This window comes from Oncorhynchus masou, chromosome 15, assembly GCF_036934945.1.
Source record: "Oncorhynchus masou masou isolate Uvic2021 chromosome 15, UVic_Omas_1.1, whole genome shotgun sequence".
NCBI classification, from domain to species: Eukaryota; Metazoa; Chordata; class Actinopteri; order Salmoniformes; family Salmonidae; genus Oncorhynchus; species Oncorhynchus masou.
Window position 1 is genome coordinate 64,841,079 of NC_088226.1, and position 18,333 is coordinate 64,859,411.

General features: G+C 42.8%; 1 protein-coding gene and 1 long non-coding RNA gene across 2 annotated transcripts; both read right to left on the reverse strand.

Moving 5' to 3' along the window:
• Nucleotides 1–3,714: 3,714 nt before the first annotated feature.
• LOC135556656 (uncharacterized) lies at nucleotides 3,715–4,530 on the reverse strand. Its single transcript, XR_010458034.1, has 2 exons — nucleotides 4,391–4,530; nucleotides 3,715–4,285 (listed from the first exon to the last, which is right to left on the reverse strand). It is a non-coding gene; the product is annotated as an uncharacterized LOC135556656 (long non-coding RNA).
• A 1,495-nt stretch (nucleotides 4,531–6,025) lies between these two features.
• Nucleotides 6,026–17,950, reverse strand: LOC135556655 (nucleobindin-2-like). Its single transcript, XM_064990030.1, has 13 exons — nucleotides 17,703–17,950; nucleotides 16,577–16,714; nucleotides 12,250–12,357; nucleotides 11,867–11,999; nucleotides 11,079–11,176; nucleotides 9,365–9,550; nucleotides 9,047–9,137; nucleotides 8,859–8,917; nucleotides 8,696–8,788; nucleotides 8,481–8,570; nucleotides 8,184–8,354; nucleotides 7,777–7,837; nucleotides 6,026–7,566 (listed from the first exon to the last, which is right to left on the reverse strand). Exons 2-13 carry the CDS (start codon nucleotides 16,712–16,714, stop codon nucleotides 7,454–7,456), a joined length of 1,341 nt encoding a protein of 446 aa, XP_064846102.1. The 5' UTR covers nucleotides 17,703–17,950; the 3' UTR covers nucleotides 6,026–7,453.
• Between the last annotated feature and the right edge of the window lie 383 nt (nucleotides 17,951–18,333).

Consider the following 18,333-nt stretch of genomic DNA (forward strand, 5'->3'; position numbering starts at 1 on the left):
CCACGTGGAGTTCCAGGTCTCCGGTAGCCTCTGGAGCTGCCGATCTGCGGCCAACAAGGCAGAGTTCATCTCAGCCTATGCCTCCCTCCAGTCCCTCGACTTCTTGGCACTGACGGAAACATGGATCACCACAGATAACACTGCTACTCCTACTGCTCTCTCTTCGTCCGCCCACGTGTTCTCGCACACCCCGAGAGCTTCTGGTCAGCGGGGTGGTGGCACTGGGATCCTCATCTCTCCCAAGTGGTCATTCTCTCTTTCTCCCCTTACCCATCTGTCTATCGCCTCCTTTGAATTCCATGCTGTCACAGTTACCAGCCCTTTCAAGCTTAACATCCTTATCATTTATCGCCTTCCAGGTTCCCTCGGAGAGTTCATCAATGAGCTTGATGCCTTGATAAGCTCCTTTCCTGAGGACGGCTCACCTCTCACAGTCCTGGGCGACTTTAACCTCCCCACGTCTACCTTTGACTCATTCCTCTCTGCCTCCTTCTTTCCACTCCTCTCCTCTTTTGACCTCACCCTCTCACCTTACCCCCCTACTCACAAGGCAGGCAATACGCTCGACCTCATCTTTACTAGATGCTGTTCTTCCACTAACCTCATTGCAACTCCCCTCCAAGTCTCCGACCACTACCTTGTATCCTTTTCCCTCTCGCTCTCATCCAACACTTCCCACACTGCCCCTACTCGGATGGTATCGCGCCGTCCCAACCTTCGCTCTCTCTCCCCCGCTACTCTCTCCTCTTCCATCCTATCATCTCTTCCCTCTGCTCATACCTTCTCCAACCTATCTCCTGATTCTGCCTCCTCAACCCTCCTCTCTTCCCTTTCTGCATCCTTTGACTCTCTATGTCCCCTATCCTCCAGGCCGGCTCGGTCCTCCCCCCCCGCTCCGTGGCTCGACGACTCATTGCGAGCTCACAGAACAGAGCTCCGGGCAGCCGAGCGGAAATGGAGGAAAACTTCGCCTCCCTGCGGACCTGGCATCCTTTCACTCCCTCCTCTCTACATTTTCCTCCTCTGTCTCTGCTGCTAAAGCCACTTTCTACCACTCTAAATTCCAAGCATCTGCCTCTAACCCTAGGAAGCTCTTTGCCACCTTCTCCTCCCTCCTGAATCCTCCTCCCCCTCCCCCTCTCTGCAGATGACTTCGTCAACCATTTTGGAAAGAAGGTCGACGACATCCGATCCTCGTTTGCTAAGTCAAACGACACCGCTGGTTCTGCTCACACTGCCCTACCCTGTGCTCTGACCTCTTTCTCCCCTCTCTCTCCAGATGAAATCTCGCTTCTTGTGACGGCCGGCCGCCCAACAACCTGCCCGCTTGACCCTATCCCCTCCTCTCTTCTCCAGACCATTTCCGGAGACCTTCTCCCTTACCTCACCTCGCTCATCAACTCATCCCTGACCGCTGGCTACGTCCCTTCCGTCTTCAAGATAGCGAGAGTTGCACCCCTTCTGAAAAAACCTACACTCGATCCCTCCGATGTCAACAACTACAGACCAGTATCCCTTCTTTCTTTTCTCTCCAAAACTCTTGAACGTGCCGTCCTTGGCCAGCTCTCCCGCTATCTCTCTCAGAATGACCTTCTTGATCCAAATCAGTCAGGTTTCAAGACTAGTCATTCAACTGAGACTGCTCTTCTCTGTATCACGGAGGCGCTCCGCACTGCTAAAGCTAACTCTCTCTCCTCTGCTCTCATCCTTCTAGACCTATCGGCTGCCTTCGATACTGTGAACCATCAGATCCTCCTCTCCACCCTCTCCGAGTTGGGCATCTCCGGCGCGGCCCACGCTTGGATTGCGTCCTACCTGACAGGTCGCTCCTACCAGGTGGCGTGGCGAGAATCTGTCTCCTCGCCACGCGCTCTCACCACTGGTGTCCCCCAGGGCTCTGTTCTAGGCCCTCTCCTATTCTCGCTATACACCAAGTCACTTGGCTCTGTCATAACCTCACATGGTCTCTCCTATCATTGCTATGCAGACGACACACAATTAATCTTCTCCTTTCCCCCTTCTGATGACCAGGTGGCGAATCGCATCTCTGCATGTCTGGCAGACATATCAGTGTGGATGACGGATCACCACCTCAAGCTGAACCTCGGCAAGACGGAGCTGCTCTTCCTCCCGGGGAAGGACTGCCCGTTCCATGATCTCGCCATCACGGTTGACAACTCCATTGTGTCCTCCTCCCAGAGCGCTAAGAACCTTGGCGTGATCCTGGACAACACCCTGTCGTTCTCAACTAACATCATGGCGGTGGCCCGTTCCTGTAGGTTCATGCTCTACAACATCCGCAGAGTACGACCCTGCCTCACACAGGAAGCGGCGCAGGTCCTAATCCAGGCACTTGTCATCTCCCGTCTGGATTACTGCAACTCGCTGTTGGCTGGGCTCCCTGCCTGTGCCATTAAACCCCTACAACTCATCCAGAACGCCGCAGCCCGTCTGGTGTTCAACCTTCCCAAGTTCTCTCACGTCACCCCGCTCCTCCGCTCTCTCCACTGGCTTCCAGTTGAAGCTCGCATCCGCTACAAGACCATGGTGCTTGCCTACGGAGCTGTGAGGGGAACGGCACCGCAGTACCTCCAGGCTCTGATCAGGCCCTACACCCAAACAAGGGCACTGCGTTCATCCACCTCTGGCCTGCTCGCCTCCCTACCACTGAGGAAGTACAGTTCCCGCTCAGCCCAGTCAAAACTGTTCGCTGCTCTGGCCCCCCAATGGTGGAACAAACTCCCTCACGATGCCAGGACAGCGGAGTCAATCACCACCTTCCGGAGACACCTGAAACCCCACCTGTTCAAGGAATACCTAGGATAGGATAAGTAATCCTTCTCACCCCCCCCCTTAAATGATTTAGATGCACTATTGTAAAGTGGCTGTTCCACTGGATGTCAGAAGGTGAATTCACCAATTTGTAAGTCGCTCTGGATAAGAGCGTCTGCTAAATGACTTAAATGTAAATGTATTAAGTATAGTAGAATATGCATGGTATTAAGTATAGAAGAATATGCATGGTATTAAGTATAGAAGAATATGCATGGTATTAAGTATATCCATGGTATTAAGTATAGAGAATATACATGGTGTTAAGTATAGTAGAATATCCATTGTATTAAGTATAGTAGAATATCCATGGTATTAAGTATAGTAGAATATACATGGTATTAAGTATAGAGAATATCCATGGTATTAAGTATAGTAGAATATCCATTGTATTAAGTATAGTAGAATATCCATTGTATTAAGTATAGTAGAATATCCATGGTATTAAGTATAGTAGAATATCCATGGTATTAAGTATAGTAGAATATCCATGGTATTAAGTATAGTAGAATATACATGGTATTAAGTATAGTAGAATATACATGGTATTAAGTATAGTAGAATATACATGGTATTAAGTATAGTAGAATATACATGGTATTAAGTATAGTAGAATATACATGGTATTAAGTATAGTAGAATATACATGGTATTAAGTATCGTAGAATATACATGGTATTAAGTATAGTAGAATATACATGGTATTAAGTATAGTAGAATATACATGGTATTAAGTATAGTAGAATATACATGGTATTAAGTATCGTAGAATATACATGGTATTAAGTATCGTAGAATATACATGGTATTAAGTATATCCATGGTATTAAGTATAGAGAATATCCATTGTATTAAGTATAGTAGAATATCCATTGTATTAAGTATAGTAGAATATCCATCGAATTTAATTAATTTTGGGTAACAGACATATACAACAAAATGTACAATGTGGACTGAGAGGATATCACTTGAAAGTATTAATTAAAACACTTGTTTCCAAAGTGGTCCTCGATAGTAAAACAATAACACATATAATGATGAAAAGGCAAGACAAAATTACGAACAACCATAAATACATACATTTATATTGACATGCTAAAAAGTGGTACTACTCAATGCATTTTCCCCTAACTTTAAAAATCACATTAAAACAATATTTTCATACCTATCATTCAAATAAATACACCTGACCAGCAGTAGGGGGCACAAGGGGCAGTGGAGTGGTTTCTCTTAGACAATTTTACAAGACATAACATTAACTCTGGTATTGTAACTGTGTCGGTTATAGACCATATCAATGTGTTTTTTCATATAACCTGGGGCCCGGTCATTTAAGATGTCAAACATATGATTAAGGTTAAGTTGGTCCACTCTGGACTCCAAAGGCAACAAGCCCACCTCCCAGAACTCCTGTACCCCTATGCGGGTCCTAGGGGGGACATTTAGCATATACCTGATAACATTTAGCATATACCTGATAACATTTAGCATATACCTGATAACATTTAGCATATACCTGATAACATTTAGCATATACCTGATAACATTTAGCATATACCTGATAACATTTAGCATATACCTGCATTCTCTTTTTCAGCTTTTTTGATGGCCCACTATACCAAGCAGAGCAGCATAATCAAAATGACACTGAATGAAGGTTGAGACAAGCAGTTTCTTGACTTTGATGTTAAAATATCTGGTGTTACCCATATAACAATTCAAATGTGTTCACCATTTTAGCAGCAATCAGGTCTCCAGAAATGGATTGATCTAGGGACACACCAAGATAAGTCACACTTGTTTTAGATTCAATCTCCTTGCCTGCACAGTTTACCTTTATCTAAGTTCTGTTCCAAACAAAATCAATTCAGTTTTTCCCAAATGTCACGACAATTTGTTGTCAGTCAACCAATCTCTAACAAAATGCAATTCCTTCCTGATGGTCTCCTCTATGTGAATTGTATCCTTCCCTGATATCAGTATGGCTGAGTCGTCAGCATAAAGCAGGAGTTTGCAATTTACTGTATCTGGCATATCATTAACATATATAAGAAATGAGAGGCCCTAAAATGGATCCCTGCGGTAACTCCACAGGATATTGATTTGGCCTCTGACAGAACATCACCAACATTACATTCTTGTGTTCTGTTGGTCAAAGAAGACCTAAACCAATTCACTGCTACATCATTTAGACGCATGCATTTCAGTTTCATTAGGAGAATTGTCAGGACCCGGTTACGAACCTGGGTCTCCGGAGTGAGAAACAGTCACTTAACCACGAATAGTCAGCAGAACCCAGAAGATGAGGCAGACACAGCAGTACTTAAGACGGTGTATTTAATAAAGTAAAAAGGAGAAGTCCTTCAATACAAAAATGGCAAATCCAAAAGGTGGTAGGAATAGCACAAAAAAAGCCTCAAGAGATACTCAAAAACAAAAACAGAATTCCACAAGAGCATCCACCGGAATCGACAAGAATACACAGAACACTAGGGCTGGGTGCTAACATACAAACACAGAGCACAGAACTGAGGGAAACTAAGGGTTTAAATACAATCAGGGGAAACGAGGCACAGGTGCAAATAATAATGGGGAACAAGGGAAAAAACATAAGGTCAAAAAGCACAATGGGGGCATCTAGTGACCAAAACCCGGAACAACCCTGGCCAAATCCTGACAGAGAATATTATGGTCCACAGTGTCAAAAGCTTCCTGCAATTCTAACATGACCATACCTGTAGTTCCCCTTCTCACTTTCCTGCTAGATGTGGTCAAAAAGGCGGATGAGCTGTTCGAAAGCCAAATTGGAGTTCATTTGGAGTTCAGTTGATTAAAAACTAAATCTCTCAACAACTTTGGATAAAGGTGCTGAGGATCGTCACAGGCCTGTAGTTTCCTATACTTGTTTTACTGCTCTTCCTGTGGAACGGAACCATGATATTAAGCAGTGGTGGAAAACGTACATAATTGTACTTTAGTAAAAGTGAAGATATATTAATAGAAAATGACTCAAGTAAAAGTTAAAGTCCCCAAGTAAAATAACACTTGAGTAAAAGTCTAGTATTGGTTTTTAAGTATTTGGTTTTTAAACATACTTAAGTATCAAAAGTAAATGCAATTGATAAAATGTACTTTAACATCAAAAGTAAAAGTATAAATAATTTCAAATTCCTTATTAAGCAAACCAGACAGCACGTTTTACTTTTTTTTTTATTTTAATTTATGGATATCCGCGCCAACACTCAGACACAATTTACAAATGAAGCATTTGTGTTTAGTGAGTCCGCCAGATCAGGCAGTAGGGATGACCAGGGATGTTCTCTTGATAAGTCTGTGAATTGGATCATGTTCCTGTCCTGCTAAGCATTCAAAATGTAATGAGTACTTTTGGGTGTCAGGAAAACGTATAGAGTAAAAAGTACATTATTTTCTTTAGGAATGTAGTGAAGTAACAGTTGTAAAAAAAAAAAAAAAAAAGTAGAGTAAAGATATAAAAAAAAAACTACTAAAGTAGTACTTTAAAGTATTTAAACTTAAGTACTTTACACCACTGGTATTAAGTATAGTAGAATACCCATGGTATTAAGTATAGATCTGTGGTATTAATGTTGAATATCCATGGTATTACCCCACAAATCCATGGATTTTGTTCCTAATCTGTGATCCTCATACTTACTCTCACACAAAGACAAGCACTCACACACAAATACAGTAAACAGACAGTCACCACTAAGATAAATGAAATACCAATACTTATCAACCACAATGGAATAAATAACATTCACAGTCCACATCAACAGGGTGTTTTTGTTCAAAGAGGAAGAATGGCAGTTTATGGCAGGTAAAAAAAAAAGGTGGCCAATATTGAATTACAGTACCATAATAGTTTCTTAATTAACAAAATCCAGTTAAAATGAATGTAATACTGAAAATAACTATTTATGCCTTCATTGCCATTGATGTGAAGCCAATAGGAGTTTCTGTGTATGGGCAATTATTAATGTCAGGAATGAATCGGCAAGGCTATTTATTATCAAGGTAAATTTGAACTTCTTGAGGTTGACATACTATCAAACAGCATGTCAAAATAGGCATTAATTTGACCTTTATTTTCCCACCTCTGTAAACTATTCAATCAAATGTATTTTAAACATGTTTCTCCAAAGAAGCAATGCCACCGGGTAGCCTACCTAACTAGGTAGAAAATGAAATACTGCACACATTCTGCTAATATTCAGGAACAAAATCTCTTCCCACTTCTCCCAAAGCACATCCCATCTAGAACTGTGCCGTGGTTGTCAATAGGTTATAATGAACTAATAACGAAGAGTGGATTGTCCACAGAATGTCTGGTTCAGATTCTTTCAAGTCTTGTCGGTTGTGCTGGGTGCTCCTGTCAGCTACATAATGCCATAACTAGAAGTGGGTCAAAATCAAAAGGCTACATTCTATTTGGATCAGCTAGTGTCTGGAAATTGTTGGACTGTATGTGTTCATTCGGGTGTGTGTTGGGAAATCCGGAGGTCTGACAACACATTAAAACAGACTAAAACTGATTCACTGGGAGAGATATATATACACACACACACACGCAAACACACAGAAAAAGCTTCCGGGCCTGCTAAGAGCGTGCAGGTAAGTGTTGCTGGTGACCAGGGGGTAGAGGTAGGCTGTCTCCTGGTAGTACTGGCAATGCTTGACCTCCAGGGGGCACTGCTACTGTAGCGCCGCCATCTGAAGACAAGTTAACACATCATCCCCATGTTTGAAACAGATAGGGGCAAATCCTAACTTCCCCTTCAGTCAAATGTTGACTTGGTCTCCCATTGACATCAATGCATGACTACTTAAGTGGAAGTTAGGATTCGACCAATAGTTATTATTAATGATGGTAATACCAGTCTATGAAAGAGGATATTATAACTGAAGGCAACTTGAACTAACCTTTAACCTCAATGCCGGCGTTTGCTTTTTCCGATTTTATTATCTGCATGTGTTCCACAGCCTGAGGAGAAGTCAGACAAGAGAAGAAGTTATCCACCAACATGGGAGAGTGATGACCCAGTTCAAAAGTTTTTACAATTAACAAAATTGTAGATGAAACAGCTCTCTTTTGTTGACGATGAGCCAATGTCACACAATAAACAGTCAAATTACAAGTCACTTATTTATTAAGTTGGTTACCCCTCTAATACTGAAGGTACTTGATTCTACTGTGTCAAAGCTCTGCTGCTGTGTGCTGCAGATGCATTTTGTGTCAAACGGGTACAGTAGTTGTTAATGGATTGTTAGCTGTTTATGCTAACATTTTGTAAATGATAACATTGCTATGTGCTACTGTTTTATGTTACCTGCTGCAGCTCAGCTTTCTGGGCATTGAGCTTCTCCTGCTGCCTCTCCAGCTCCTCCTTCTGTTTCTGCAGATCTGAGTTCTTCTGGTTGAGGTTGCTCTCCTCCTGGGCCAGCTGCTCCTCAAACAACTTCATCTCCTCGTCAGTGTACGCAGGAGCCTGCTCCAGAGTCTGAGGAGGAGACGAGAGTAGAGGGTAGAAGCTCCATTACTGCATAGCCTCTCAGAGTTAGGATCAACAACATGTCTGTACTCCTGACCATCAGGTGGCAGCAGGTGGTGGCGGCCTGTCTCCTACCTCCCAGCTGTCTGGCTCTAAGAACTCTTTCTTGTTTGTGGACATCAGGAACTCCTCCAGGGAGACCAGTCTGTCCTTGTTGGTGTCTACCTGAGTACAGACGAAAGGAAGTCAAGTAGGTTGACTGAAGAAGCAGTGGGGTAAAATCCAGAAAACTGTTGGCTGTGTGAATGACTCAGTGACCCCATCATACCCCACCCCTTGTATCAGCTCACCTCATTCATGACATGTTCCCTCATGCGCAGTCTCTCCTCCTCCATCTCTGTCATGTCATCCTCATCTAGATTGGGTCTGTACATCTTCTCCAGCTACAAAACACAACACACATATTTCAAAACTAGGCCTGCTCCAGCCACACACACACACACACACACACACCTCTTTAGTGAACAGGGCTTCAAGCTCCTGCTCATCGATGTAGCTGTCTCCATTGGTGTCTGCAAGACATAATTTCTCAGTAGGGTTCATTGTGGTTGGTGTGTAATTTGAGAATGTGAGACAATATTATTGTATTAGACTTTTGTTCTGTGTTTTCAAGCTGTGAATAGCTTCTGGTGTGAACTTACCATGGAGTTTGAAGAAGGTCTTGGGGTCAAAGTCATTTGGGTCCAAACCATCTGACTCCTTCCAGACCTCTTTCAGCTGGTCCTGACTGCCCTACACACACACACATTTTGTAGCCTGGTCCCAGATCGGTTTGTGCTGTGAAGCCAACTCTTATGGTTGGCTACAGGTCTACAGCACAAAAAGATCTGAGACCAGGCTAGTGAATTTGGGGTTTAATGTCACTGAAATGTCTTGGGGGGGGGGTTGATTATCAAGGTAAATGCCTCACAGGGTGGTGGATTTTGGGTTTAGTTACAGTATCAAGGCAAACGTCTTACAGGGTGGTTGACTTTAGGATGGTCTGCGTGTTTCTTCCTCAGCTCTTCATAGTGCTGCTCCTCGTCTTTGCGATGCTCCTCGTCGAGGTTCTTCAAGTGCTCCTTCCTCTCGTGCTCCTTCATCATCTCGTACCTCTTAAACTCCTCGTGACGCTTCTGGTCATAGTTCTCCAAGTCATTAGTAGCCTAATATATATATAAACCAGAAAAAATAAAGCATTCTTATTCGATTCTTATTCTTCCTATAGCAACCCTAATTTTACCAGGTAAGTGAACATTTTGATAGATCTGTGTAATGAGAAATTATTTGATTAATTATTTTCCAGTATTTGATTTACTGGGATCTGGATTGATATGTAATAAATCATAACTGGCCGGTGGCACCTTAGTTGGGGAGGACGGGCTCATAGTAACGGTTAGGACGGGCTCATAGTAACGGTTAGAACGGACCAAATGGAATGGTATTGAACTCAAACACATGGTTTCTATGGTTTCATTCCATTTACTCCATTCCTGACATTAGTAAGAGTCGTTCTCCCCTCCGCAGCCTCCTATATAATAAACATGATTTTATGTTCGGGGAGACGCATACAGATTCCCTCCCCAACAGAATGTAACAGGACTTAACCATGTACATTTAAGTAGGTCGTTTTCACTTGTGAGTCTACAATTATCTGTTGTAACTATGTATGCATGTTCTTACCTTTGAGCCGTTTTAACTGCCTGTATCAAATGTGTGTCAGTGTTGAATGTTTGATAGTGATTGATGCCATAGCTGCAGAAGGTACACTGAAAATATCTCTGTGACAGAGTGTGATCCTGTAGTGATAGTGATTGATGCCAGAGCTGCAGAAGGTACACTGAAAATATCTCTGTGACAGAGTGTGATCCTGTAGTGATAGTGATTGATGCCATAGCTGCAGAAGGTACACTGAAAATATCTCTGTGACAGAGTGTGATCCTGTAGTGATAGTGATTGATGCCAGAGCTGCAGAAGGTACACTGAAAATATCTCTGTGACACAGTGTGATCCTGTAGTCGCTGATGTTGTAACTTTGTACAAGTCTCTCGGCTGATGTTTACAGAATATTTGGTACGGTCTGATTAATATAGGTGCCTTCTCAGAGAAGGACCGTTAGACGTGTTCTATGCTTATGTTCTGGAGGGGTCTCCCTGAATTATTGTATTAAACTGGATTGACTTCCTCAATGACTGCTCTCCTTTTTGTTCACCTGAAAATTCCCATTATATACTGGAAATTAAATAAATACTATACAAGCCCACTGTTCAGTGTCAGAGACCAATAACAACTGGGGAACGAGACCATTAGAGAAGAGAGTGAGAAAGACATGTTCCTGATGATTAGTTTTAAGTGCAAATGATGGTCCTCTAAACATTTTTTTTTTTTTTTCAGCATATGTAGCACATGTACGTGGTGTGCATGGTTAGGGTGAACTTTCCAATACAGCCTCTATTCAAACACAGCAAGTTAGCTTTAAGGCTACAACCCCTTTGGACTGTTGGCTCAAAATGGATGTCCTCGTTCACCAGAGAGTTGTTATTCATTCAAGAGACAAGTGCAGAGCAAACATTTTGGTTGTAAGGCCATTGTCAGTGTGTGAACTTTTAAAACTATTTTTCAGTATTGAATCTGGTTTAATTTTGGTATCTAGTTGATGATCCCTGATGTAGTGCGCATGAACAACATCCCTACCGATTGAATAAGCTTATCCAGGTCCTCCACTTCAAAGGTGTGTGGGTTCATGTGGTTCATGTACTCAAACTGCTTGAGCAGCGCCTTGTGGTTCATTTCTGAGGGGAAAGAGGAGAGAAGGCTCTAATTAGGAGGGAAACTAATACTATACGAGTTAAGTGGTTACAAGTCCCTTGCTGAAAACTGCTGACAAAATGGAGGCTGTATATGATGAGGTAATTGTGTAGTTACAGCTGACGTTTATCCGCAATTCAAATCCTTGTAATTAATGATAGTGACCTTTACTCTGAAATGTTCCATATTAAAATCCCCTCTTAATAATTAACTAGTCACACCATGTTGACTGATGACACCAAGCAGTTATTGACATTGTGGACATTTGTAGTGCAACGCTAAAAGAATGTGCTAACATTTCACAGGCAGTTGAGAGTTTTTTGGGGGCCGACTCAACTGCACGTTAGCTTTGACACTGACCACAGCCAAGTATTTCTGGCATTTCCAATGTAAGCACGGTCTTGGTTGAGTGCAAGACCATGCTCGGTAGTAGAACCTCAACCCCTCTTCCCAAATGTGTCAATATAGACATTTCACAACATGTGACTTTCCTATTTACTTGCACAATAGCCTCAAGGCACTTCCACTTTCCTATGTGACACACTATATCAATCTTAGGATGTTGGTGGTGCACTGCATCATGTCCTGTCAACTGGACAAACATTTCTGCTCATAGGATGGCAGCCATTTAGACAGGAAATGACATATTTGAATTAACAGATATACCAGCGCACCATGCCCTCCCTCAGCGTCTTGTTTGGCTTTGATGAGCGTCCTTAGTCTGTTCACCTCCTGCCTCTTCAGCTCGTCCAGTTTGGTCCTCACTTGATGGCCGACAAAGTCCAGCTCTTTGGCCAGCTTGCCTTGCTGCTCAGAAACAAAAGCATCCAGAGATTTGAGGGCCAATAACAATCAAAGGAAACTAACCAGGCCAGCTGGATCGTGTTCATTAGGGCATGGAACGAACAACAGCTGAAAATGTTTTGCAACGGGAAAATATAATGAGCATTTCTTATTGGACGAGTACAGGTAGCCCATCTCTGTTTCAGTACGTTTTTTTAAATATATTTGGTGTCTAATGAACACAGCCCTGCAAATGCTATAGCTAATGGGGTACCTTAATGTCCTCCATGTCTGTATTGTGGAGCTTCTCTCTGAAATGCTGGTCCTTCTCCAGGAAATCAATGACTTCCCTGAGGTAGCGGTCATAGTGAAGCCCGGTGTCCTGAAAAAATAAATAAAATCAAAATCCACATTGTAGTATGTAAGTGGAAAGTGTTGGGGAATAATCAGAATTAGTTGGGTAACATAGATAGGATGTTTTATTTTCATGATATGCTTATGAGTTATTTCTCATAAGAATGTCTTTTGTTGTACTATAGTGGTGGCCATTGGCAGTTATCTGTTCTCTGTCAGGACTAAGTTGCTTGGGCCGCAGAGAGGGGAGAGGTCAAGGTGTCATCATGTGTAAACATATCTTTTGCTCCACTGTGTCTGTGTGCCAGTCACTCCCTACTTTTCCCATCGGGGAGAGGAGGATGGCAGTGTCTGGAATCATTCTATGCTCCCTCTCTCTTAACCTATAGCCTCACTCTCCTCTCTGTGAGCTTGTCCAGGATTGGTTGTATTTAGAATTGGTTGTATCTAAATGACAATTTGTTATATATCATAGGGTGGGGGTAATGTCTTGGTACCATTTTTTACCAAGGACAAAATAAGAGCTTTGTTTAGGAGACCAAACTGAACGATAATTTATAGCCAACTCTGTCTGGCTAGGGGATACTCCTCTCTGAAGTAAAGTCTTTCTTTGTGTAAGTTCCTGGGACCTGTGGATTGTCATGTCGTCTAAGGGGGGTGGATCTTCGCTATAAAGGATCCCATTTGCCATTATGTTGGGACTCTCAACTTTTCATTAGAGATACTGAACTGTTGAAAGTCAAAATGCTATTGCAATGTGGAAGGGACTCTCAGAGAATTCATTGAGACTCTGAATTGATCTGAGAGTCACAGGGTTTGTGATAGAGCTCATATAATTAAAGATGGACTTTGATAATTAACTCTGACTTGTGTGTGTGGTTTGCTCTCATGATTTGGTAAATAGAGGAAATTTCCACGACAAAAGGGGAGAGGTTTACATTGGATTCACATGTGGCCTATATGTCTAGACCTCCTTCCATTTTCTGCAGTGGTGTATTTCTTTAAAAGCCTTTCCTCTTTCTGACTCATTATTCATGCTCCAAGTGCGTACAAAGACAAATCACGACAGCTGTGACGGAAACAGGTAGTTTCGTTACAATTTTATAAATGCCGACAGATGATTTGTTCGTTCGACATGGTGGGATTTTTCTGTGTCTGTAAAATGTAGTATGCGACAAATGGCGGTGGGAATGCCTTTATGCACAAATATTAATATAATAACCATCCTATCGAAGTAAACTTGGAGTCATGCAATGACACAACTGTAATAAATTATGATGAACTTCACAAAAAATTTAAATCTGGATCTACACACAATGCACCATAACGACAAAGCAAAAACAAGTATCTAGCAATTTTTGCAACAGAAAAAATAAGAAAACAGAAATATCACATTTACATAAGTAGTTACAACCTTTACTCAGTGCTTTGTTGAGGCACCTTTGACAAACCAGTATTTTGGGAGTTTCTCCCATTCTTCTCTGCGGATTCTCTCAAGCTCTGTCAGATTGGATGGGGAGCGTTGCTGCACAGTTATTTTCAGGTCTTTCCAGAAATGTTCGATCGGGTTTAAGTCCGGGCCACTCAAGGACATTCAGAGACTTGTCCCGAAGCCACTCCTGCGTTGTCTTGGCTGCGTGCTGAGGGCCGTTGTCCTGTTGGAAGGTGAACCTTAGCCCTAATCTGAGGTCCTGAGCGCTCTGGAGCAGGTTTTCATCAAGGATCTCTCTGCACTCTGCTCCGTTTATCTTTCCCTTTAATCCTGACTAGGCTCCCCAGTCCCTGCCGCTGAAAAACACCCCCACAGCATGATGCTGCCACCACCATGCTTCACCGTAGGGATGGTGCCAGGTTACCTTCAGATGTGACGCTTTGCATTCAGGCCAAAGAGTTAAATCTTGGTTTCATCAGATTAGAGAATGTTATTTCTCATGGTCAGTCTTTAGGTGCCTTTTGGCAAACTCCAAGCGGGCTGTCATGTGCCTTTACAGAGGATTGGCTTTCGTCTGGCCACTCTACCAGAAAGGCCTGATTGGTGGAGTGCTGCAAAGATGATTGTCCTTCTGGAAGGTTCTCTCATCTCCACAGAGGAACTCTAGAACTCTATCAAAGTGACCAACAGGTTCTTGGTCACCACCCTGACCAAGGCCCTTCTCCCCCGATTGCTCAGTTTGTCCAGGTGGCCAGCTGTAGGAAGGGTCTAGGTGGTTCCAAACTTATTCCATTTAAGAATGATGGAGACCACTGTGTTCTTAGGGTCCTTCAATGCTGCAGACATTTTTGGTACACTTCCGCAGGTCTGAGCCTCGACACAATCCTGTCTCAGAGCTCATGGTTTGGTTTTTGCTCTGACACGCTGTGGGTCAACTGTGGGACCTTATATAGACAGGTGTATGCCTTTCCAAATCATGTCCAATCAATTGAATTTACAACAGGTGGACTCCAATCAAGTTGTAGAGACATCTCAAGGATGATCAATGGAAACAGGATTCACCTGAGCTCATTTTCGAGGGTCTGAATACTTATGTAAATAAGGTTTTAAAGAATAATCATTTGCAATCATTTAAAAAAACGGTTTTCACTTTGTCATTATGGAATATTTTGTGTAGATTGATGAAGAACAAATATAATTCAATCAATTTTAGAATAAGGCTGTTATGTAACAAAAGGTGGAAAATGTTAAGGCATCTGAATACTTTCCGAATGCACTCCTATATACAGTGTGGCTCTGGGTGTAATGATGGATATTGTGTTGGCTTCAGTCTGTAAAGAACAGGGTGGACCAGAGAATGGTCAGACCTGTTGGTTTCAGTCTGTAAAGGGTTGGGTGGACCAGAGAATGGTCAGACCTGTTGGTTTCAGTCTGTAAAGGACTGAGTGGACCAGAGAATGGTCAGACCTGTTGGTTTCAGTCTGTAAAGAACAGGGTGGATCAGAGAATGGTCAGACCGGTTGGTTTCAGTCTGTAAAGGACTGAGTGGACCAGAGAATGGTCAGACCGGTTGGCTTCAGTCTGTAAAGGACTGAGTGGACCAGAGAATGGTCAGACCTGTTGGCTTCAGTCTGTAAAGGACTGAGTGGACCAGAGAATGGTCAGACCTGTTGGCTTCAGTCTGTAAAGGACTGAGTGGACCAGAGAATGGTCAGACCGGTTGGCTTCAGTCTGTAAAGAACAGGGTGGACCAGAGAATGGTCAGACCTGTTGGTTTCAGTCTGTAAAGGACTGAGTGGATCAGAGAATGGTCAGACCTGTTGGTTTCAGTCTGTAAAGAACAGGGTGGACCAGAGAATGGTCAGACCGGTTGGCTTCAGTCTGTAATGGTCAGACCTGTTGGTTTCAGTCTGTAATGGTCAGACCTGTTGGTTTCAGTCTGTAATGGTCAGACCTGTTGGCTTCAGTCTGTAAAGGGTTGGATGGACCAGAGAATGGTCAGACCTGTTGGTTTCAGTCTGTAATGGTCAGACCTGTTGGTTTCAGTCTGTAAAGGACTGAGTGGACCAGAGAATGGGCAGACCTGTTGGTTTCAGTCTGTAAAGGGTTGGATGGACCAGAGAATGGTCAGACCTGTTGGTTTCAGTCTGTAAAGGGTTGGGTGGACCAGAGAATGGACAGACCTGTTGGTTTCAGTCTGTAAAGGGTTGGATGGACCAGAGAATGGTCAGACCTGTTGGTTTCAGTCTGTAAAGGGTTGGGTGGACCAGAGAATGGACAGACCTGTTGGTTTCAGTCTGTAATGGTCAGACCTGTTGGTTTCAGTCTGTAAAGAACAGGGTGGACCAGAGAATGGTCAGACCTGTTGGTTTCAGTCTGTAAAGAACAGGGTGGATCAGAGAATGGTCAGACCTGTTGGTTTCAGTCTGTAAAGGACTGAGTGGATCAGAGAATGGTCAGACCTGTTGGTTTCAGTCTGTAATGGTCAGACCTGTTGGTTTCAGTCTGTAAAGAACAGGGTGGACCAGAGAATGGTCAGACCTGTTGGCTTCAGTCTGTAAAGGGTTGGGTGGACCAAGGGTCTGAACACTTATGTAAATACGTTTGTTGTTGTTTTGTTATTATAAATGTGGGAAAAAAATCTCAAAACCTGTTTTCGCTTTGTCATTATGGGGTACGGTGTACATTGAATTAATTTTAGAATAAGGCTTTAACGTAGCAAAATGTGGGGAAAGAAATCAAGGGGTCTGAATACTTTCCGAAGGCAATGTAGGTACTGCAACACACACACACACACACTCCACACTCCACTCACTACACTTTGTGGTGCCTCCAGTTTCTCCTCTGGGGTTTCCACTTCAGTCTTGTCCACAACGATGGGCACTGCTTCCACACAGAACCACCGGCTCAGGAGGAGCACAGTGTATTGGCAGAAGGCATTACTCCACAACATCTGTGTACAGAGGAGAACATCACATAGCTGAGGTTAATCATTGACGACATAAACAGCTGCTTCAAGAGAAACTATGAGAAATGGCTAATGGCCAAATAGACACATTTCACGGTTGGTTAAATTAACTGACACTAATCTACTATTTCACAGACAGAATGGCAAGATATACAGCATCTATTTCAGCCTATAGGTAAGTCATTGATAGCGTGTTGCCAAACAATCTCTTCATATATATAGGGCATATGAAATTCCTAAATGTTTCATAGGTAACATGAAGAAACAGGGTTATACTGCACTGTTCTTCAGTAAACATCACCCTCCTACAGTAAAGCTCACTGGCCTGGGAAATGTGGCCGATGCTTTTGGAACCAGTGAACCCCCACTGAACTATTGACCAATGTGTTGACAAGTTAAACTAGTTTAATCTTAATCCCCACATTAACCTCGACCAGAATAACACCGCGGTGACTGTGCCACTCCCTTGTCTATGGGATAAAAGGGGTGTTCAGCAGGACACGTCAGATATGTTATGCAGAACAAAAGTGCCTCTCCGACATGTAGAACAAGAAATCATGTTGGTTGCATTTCTATCTGCAGTGTTCAACAAAGTTTAGCAACTGAACATAGCCCAGTTCTCTTGGGCTTTGACACCTGAAAGAGAACCTTGTTAACCCGTTTAGGTGTAACATCATGACCACATCAGCAGCAGCAGTCAATGGTGTTGCACTTGTTCTGTTACATCTGTTATCTAGCCATCTAATTTTACCAGGTTCATATTGTGGTTCTTTTTTGATAATATTCTAATGAGCTCTGGATATATTTGTAAGATATACAGGTAGCAGCATAATAACTATCTAGCTAGGTACTGAAGTGTTGAACAAGTAGGGTGTGGATAGAGCACGCACGATCTCCAACTACTGAAATGTAATTTGTCCATAATAGTATGATACTACATTTAATTGAAAAGCTAAAAGAAACAGAAACTTACTTTGACAGTGTACACCTTTTCAGTTATTATTTTTTTTAACGTTGGCTATAATTCATCCAACCCTGGAGACAATTCGAAAAGACTGGAGTCTGTTTACAGATGTCATGCACTTTACACTGGTCAGCCTCTTCCTAGTAAGACCAACCGAACGGCTAATTGCCATGGTAACGCCCCGCCCCCAACCATCCTCATTGGGTAGAAATGTTCTCTTTGCTCTGTGAAAAAGTCGCGTTGGCAGCCAGTTGGGCAGAAGTAGTCAGTCAAATTGTTTTCTTAAAATTGTTGGTCAAGGTGCTGTGAAGCAAGATGTACGTGGCGTTTATAAACCTGTGTAAAGCAAGAGGGCGGAGTTACATCAGAGCCAAAGAGATGCTGAATTGGGACGTGGTCCAACCCATTCCAGTCTCAACTGTTGCCTGTATTTGAGTCATTCTGGGAGTCAAGAATTACAGTAGTAATTTGAATGCAATGCACAGCCTTTAAAATGTAAATGTCTTAGAATTTCTCATGTCGTGTGTCTTGAGGTTAAGATGATACAGCTATTGTTTTATTTTATTTGAATAAAAAAGCTGTTCTGTTTGTTGTTTTTCTCATAGTAGTCAACTCTCAAGCTATGTAAAAACATCTGACT

What these genes read in the sequence shown, in the direction of transcription:
- LOC135556655 (XM_064990030.1), bottom strand. Translation starts at nt 16,714, where the DNA reads ATGTTGTGGAGTAATGCCTTCTGCCAATACACTGTGCTCCTCCTGAGC. An exon ending in AGACGCTGAGGGAGGGCATG is followed by an intron (nt 11,177 to 11,866) that starts GTGCGCTGGTAT and finishes CTTTCCCCTCAG; the next exon opens with AAATGAACCACAAGGCGCTG. An exon ending in TAGAGCCAGACAGCTGGGAG is followed by an intron (nt 8,355 to 8,480) that starts GTAGGAGACAGG and finishes TCTCCTCCTCAG; the next exon opens with ACTCTGGAGCAGGCTCCTGC.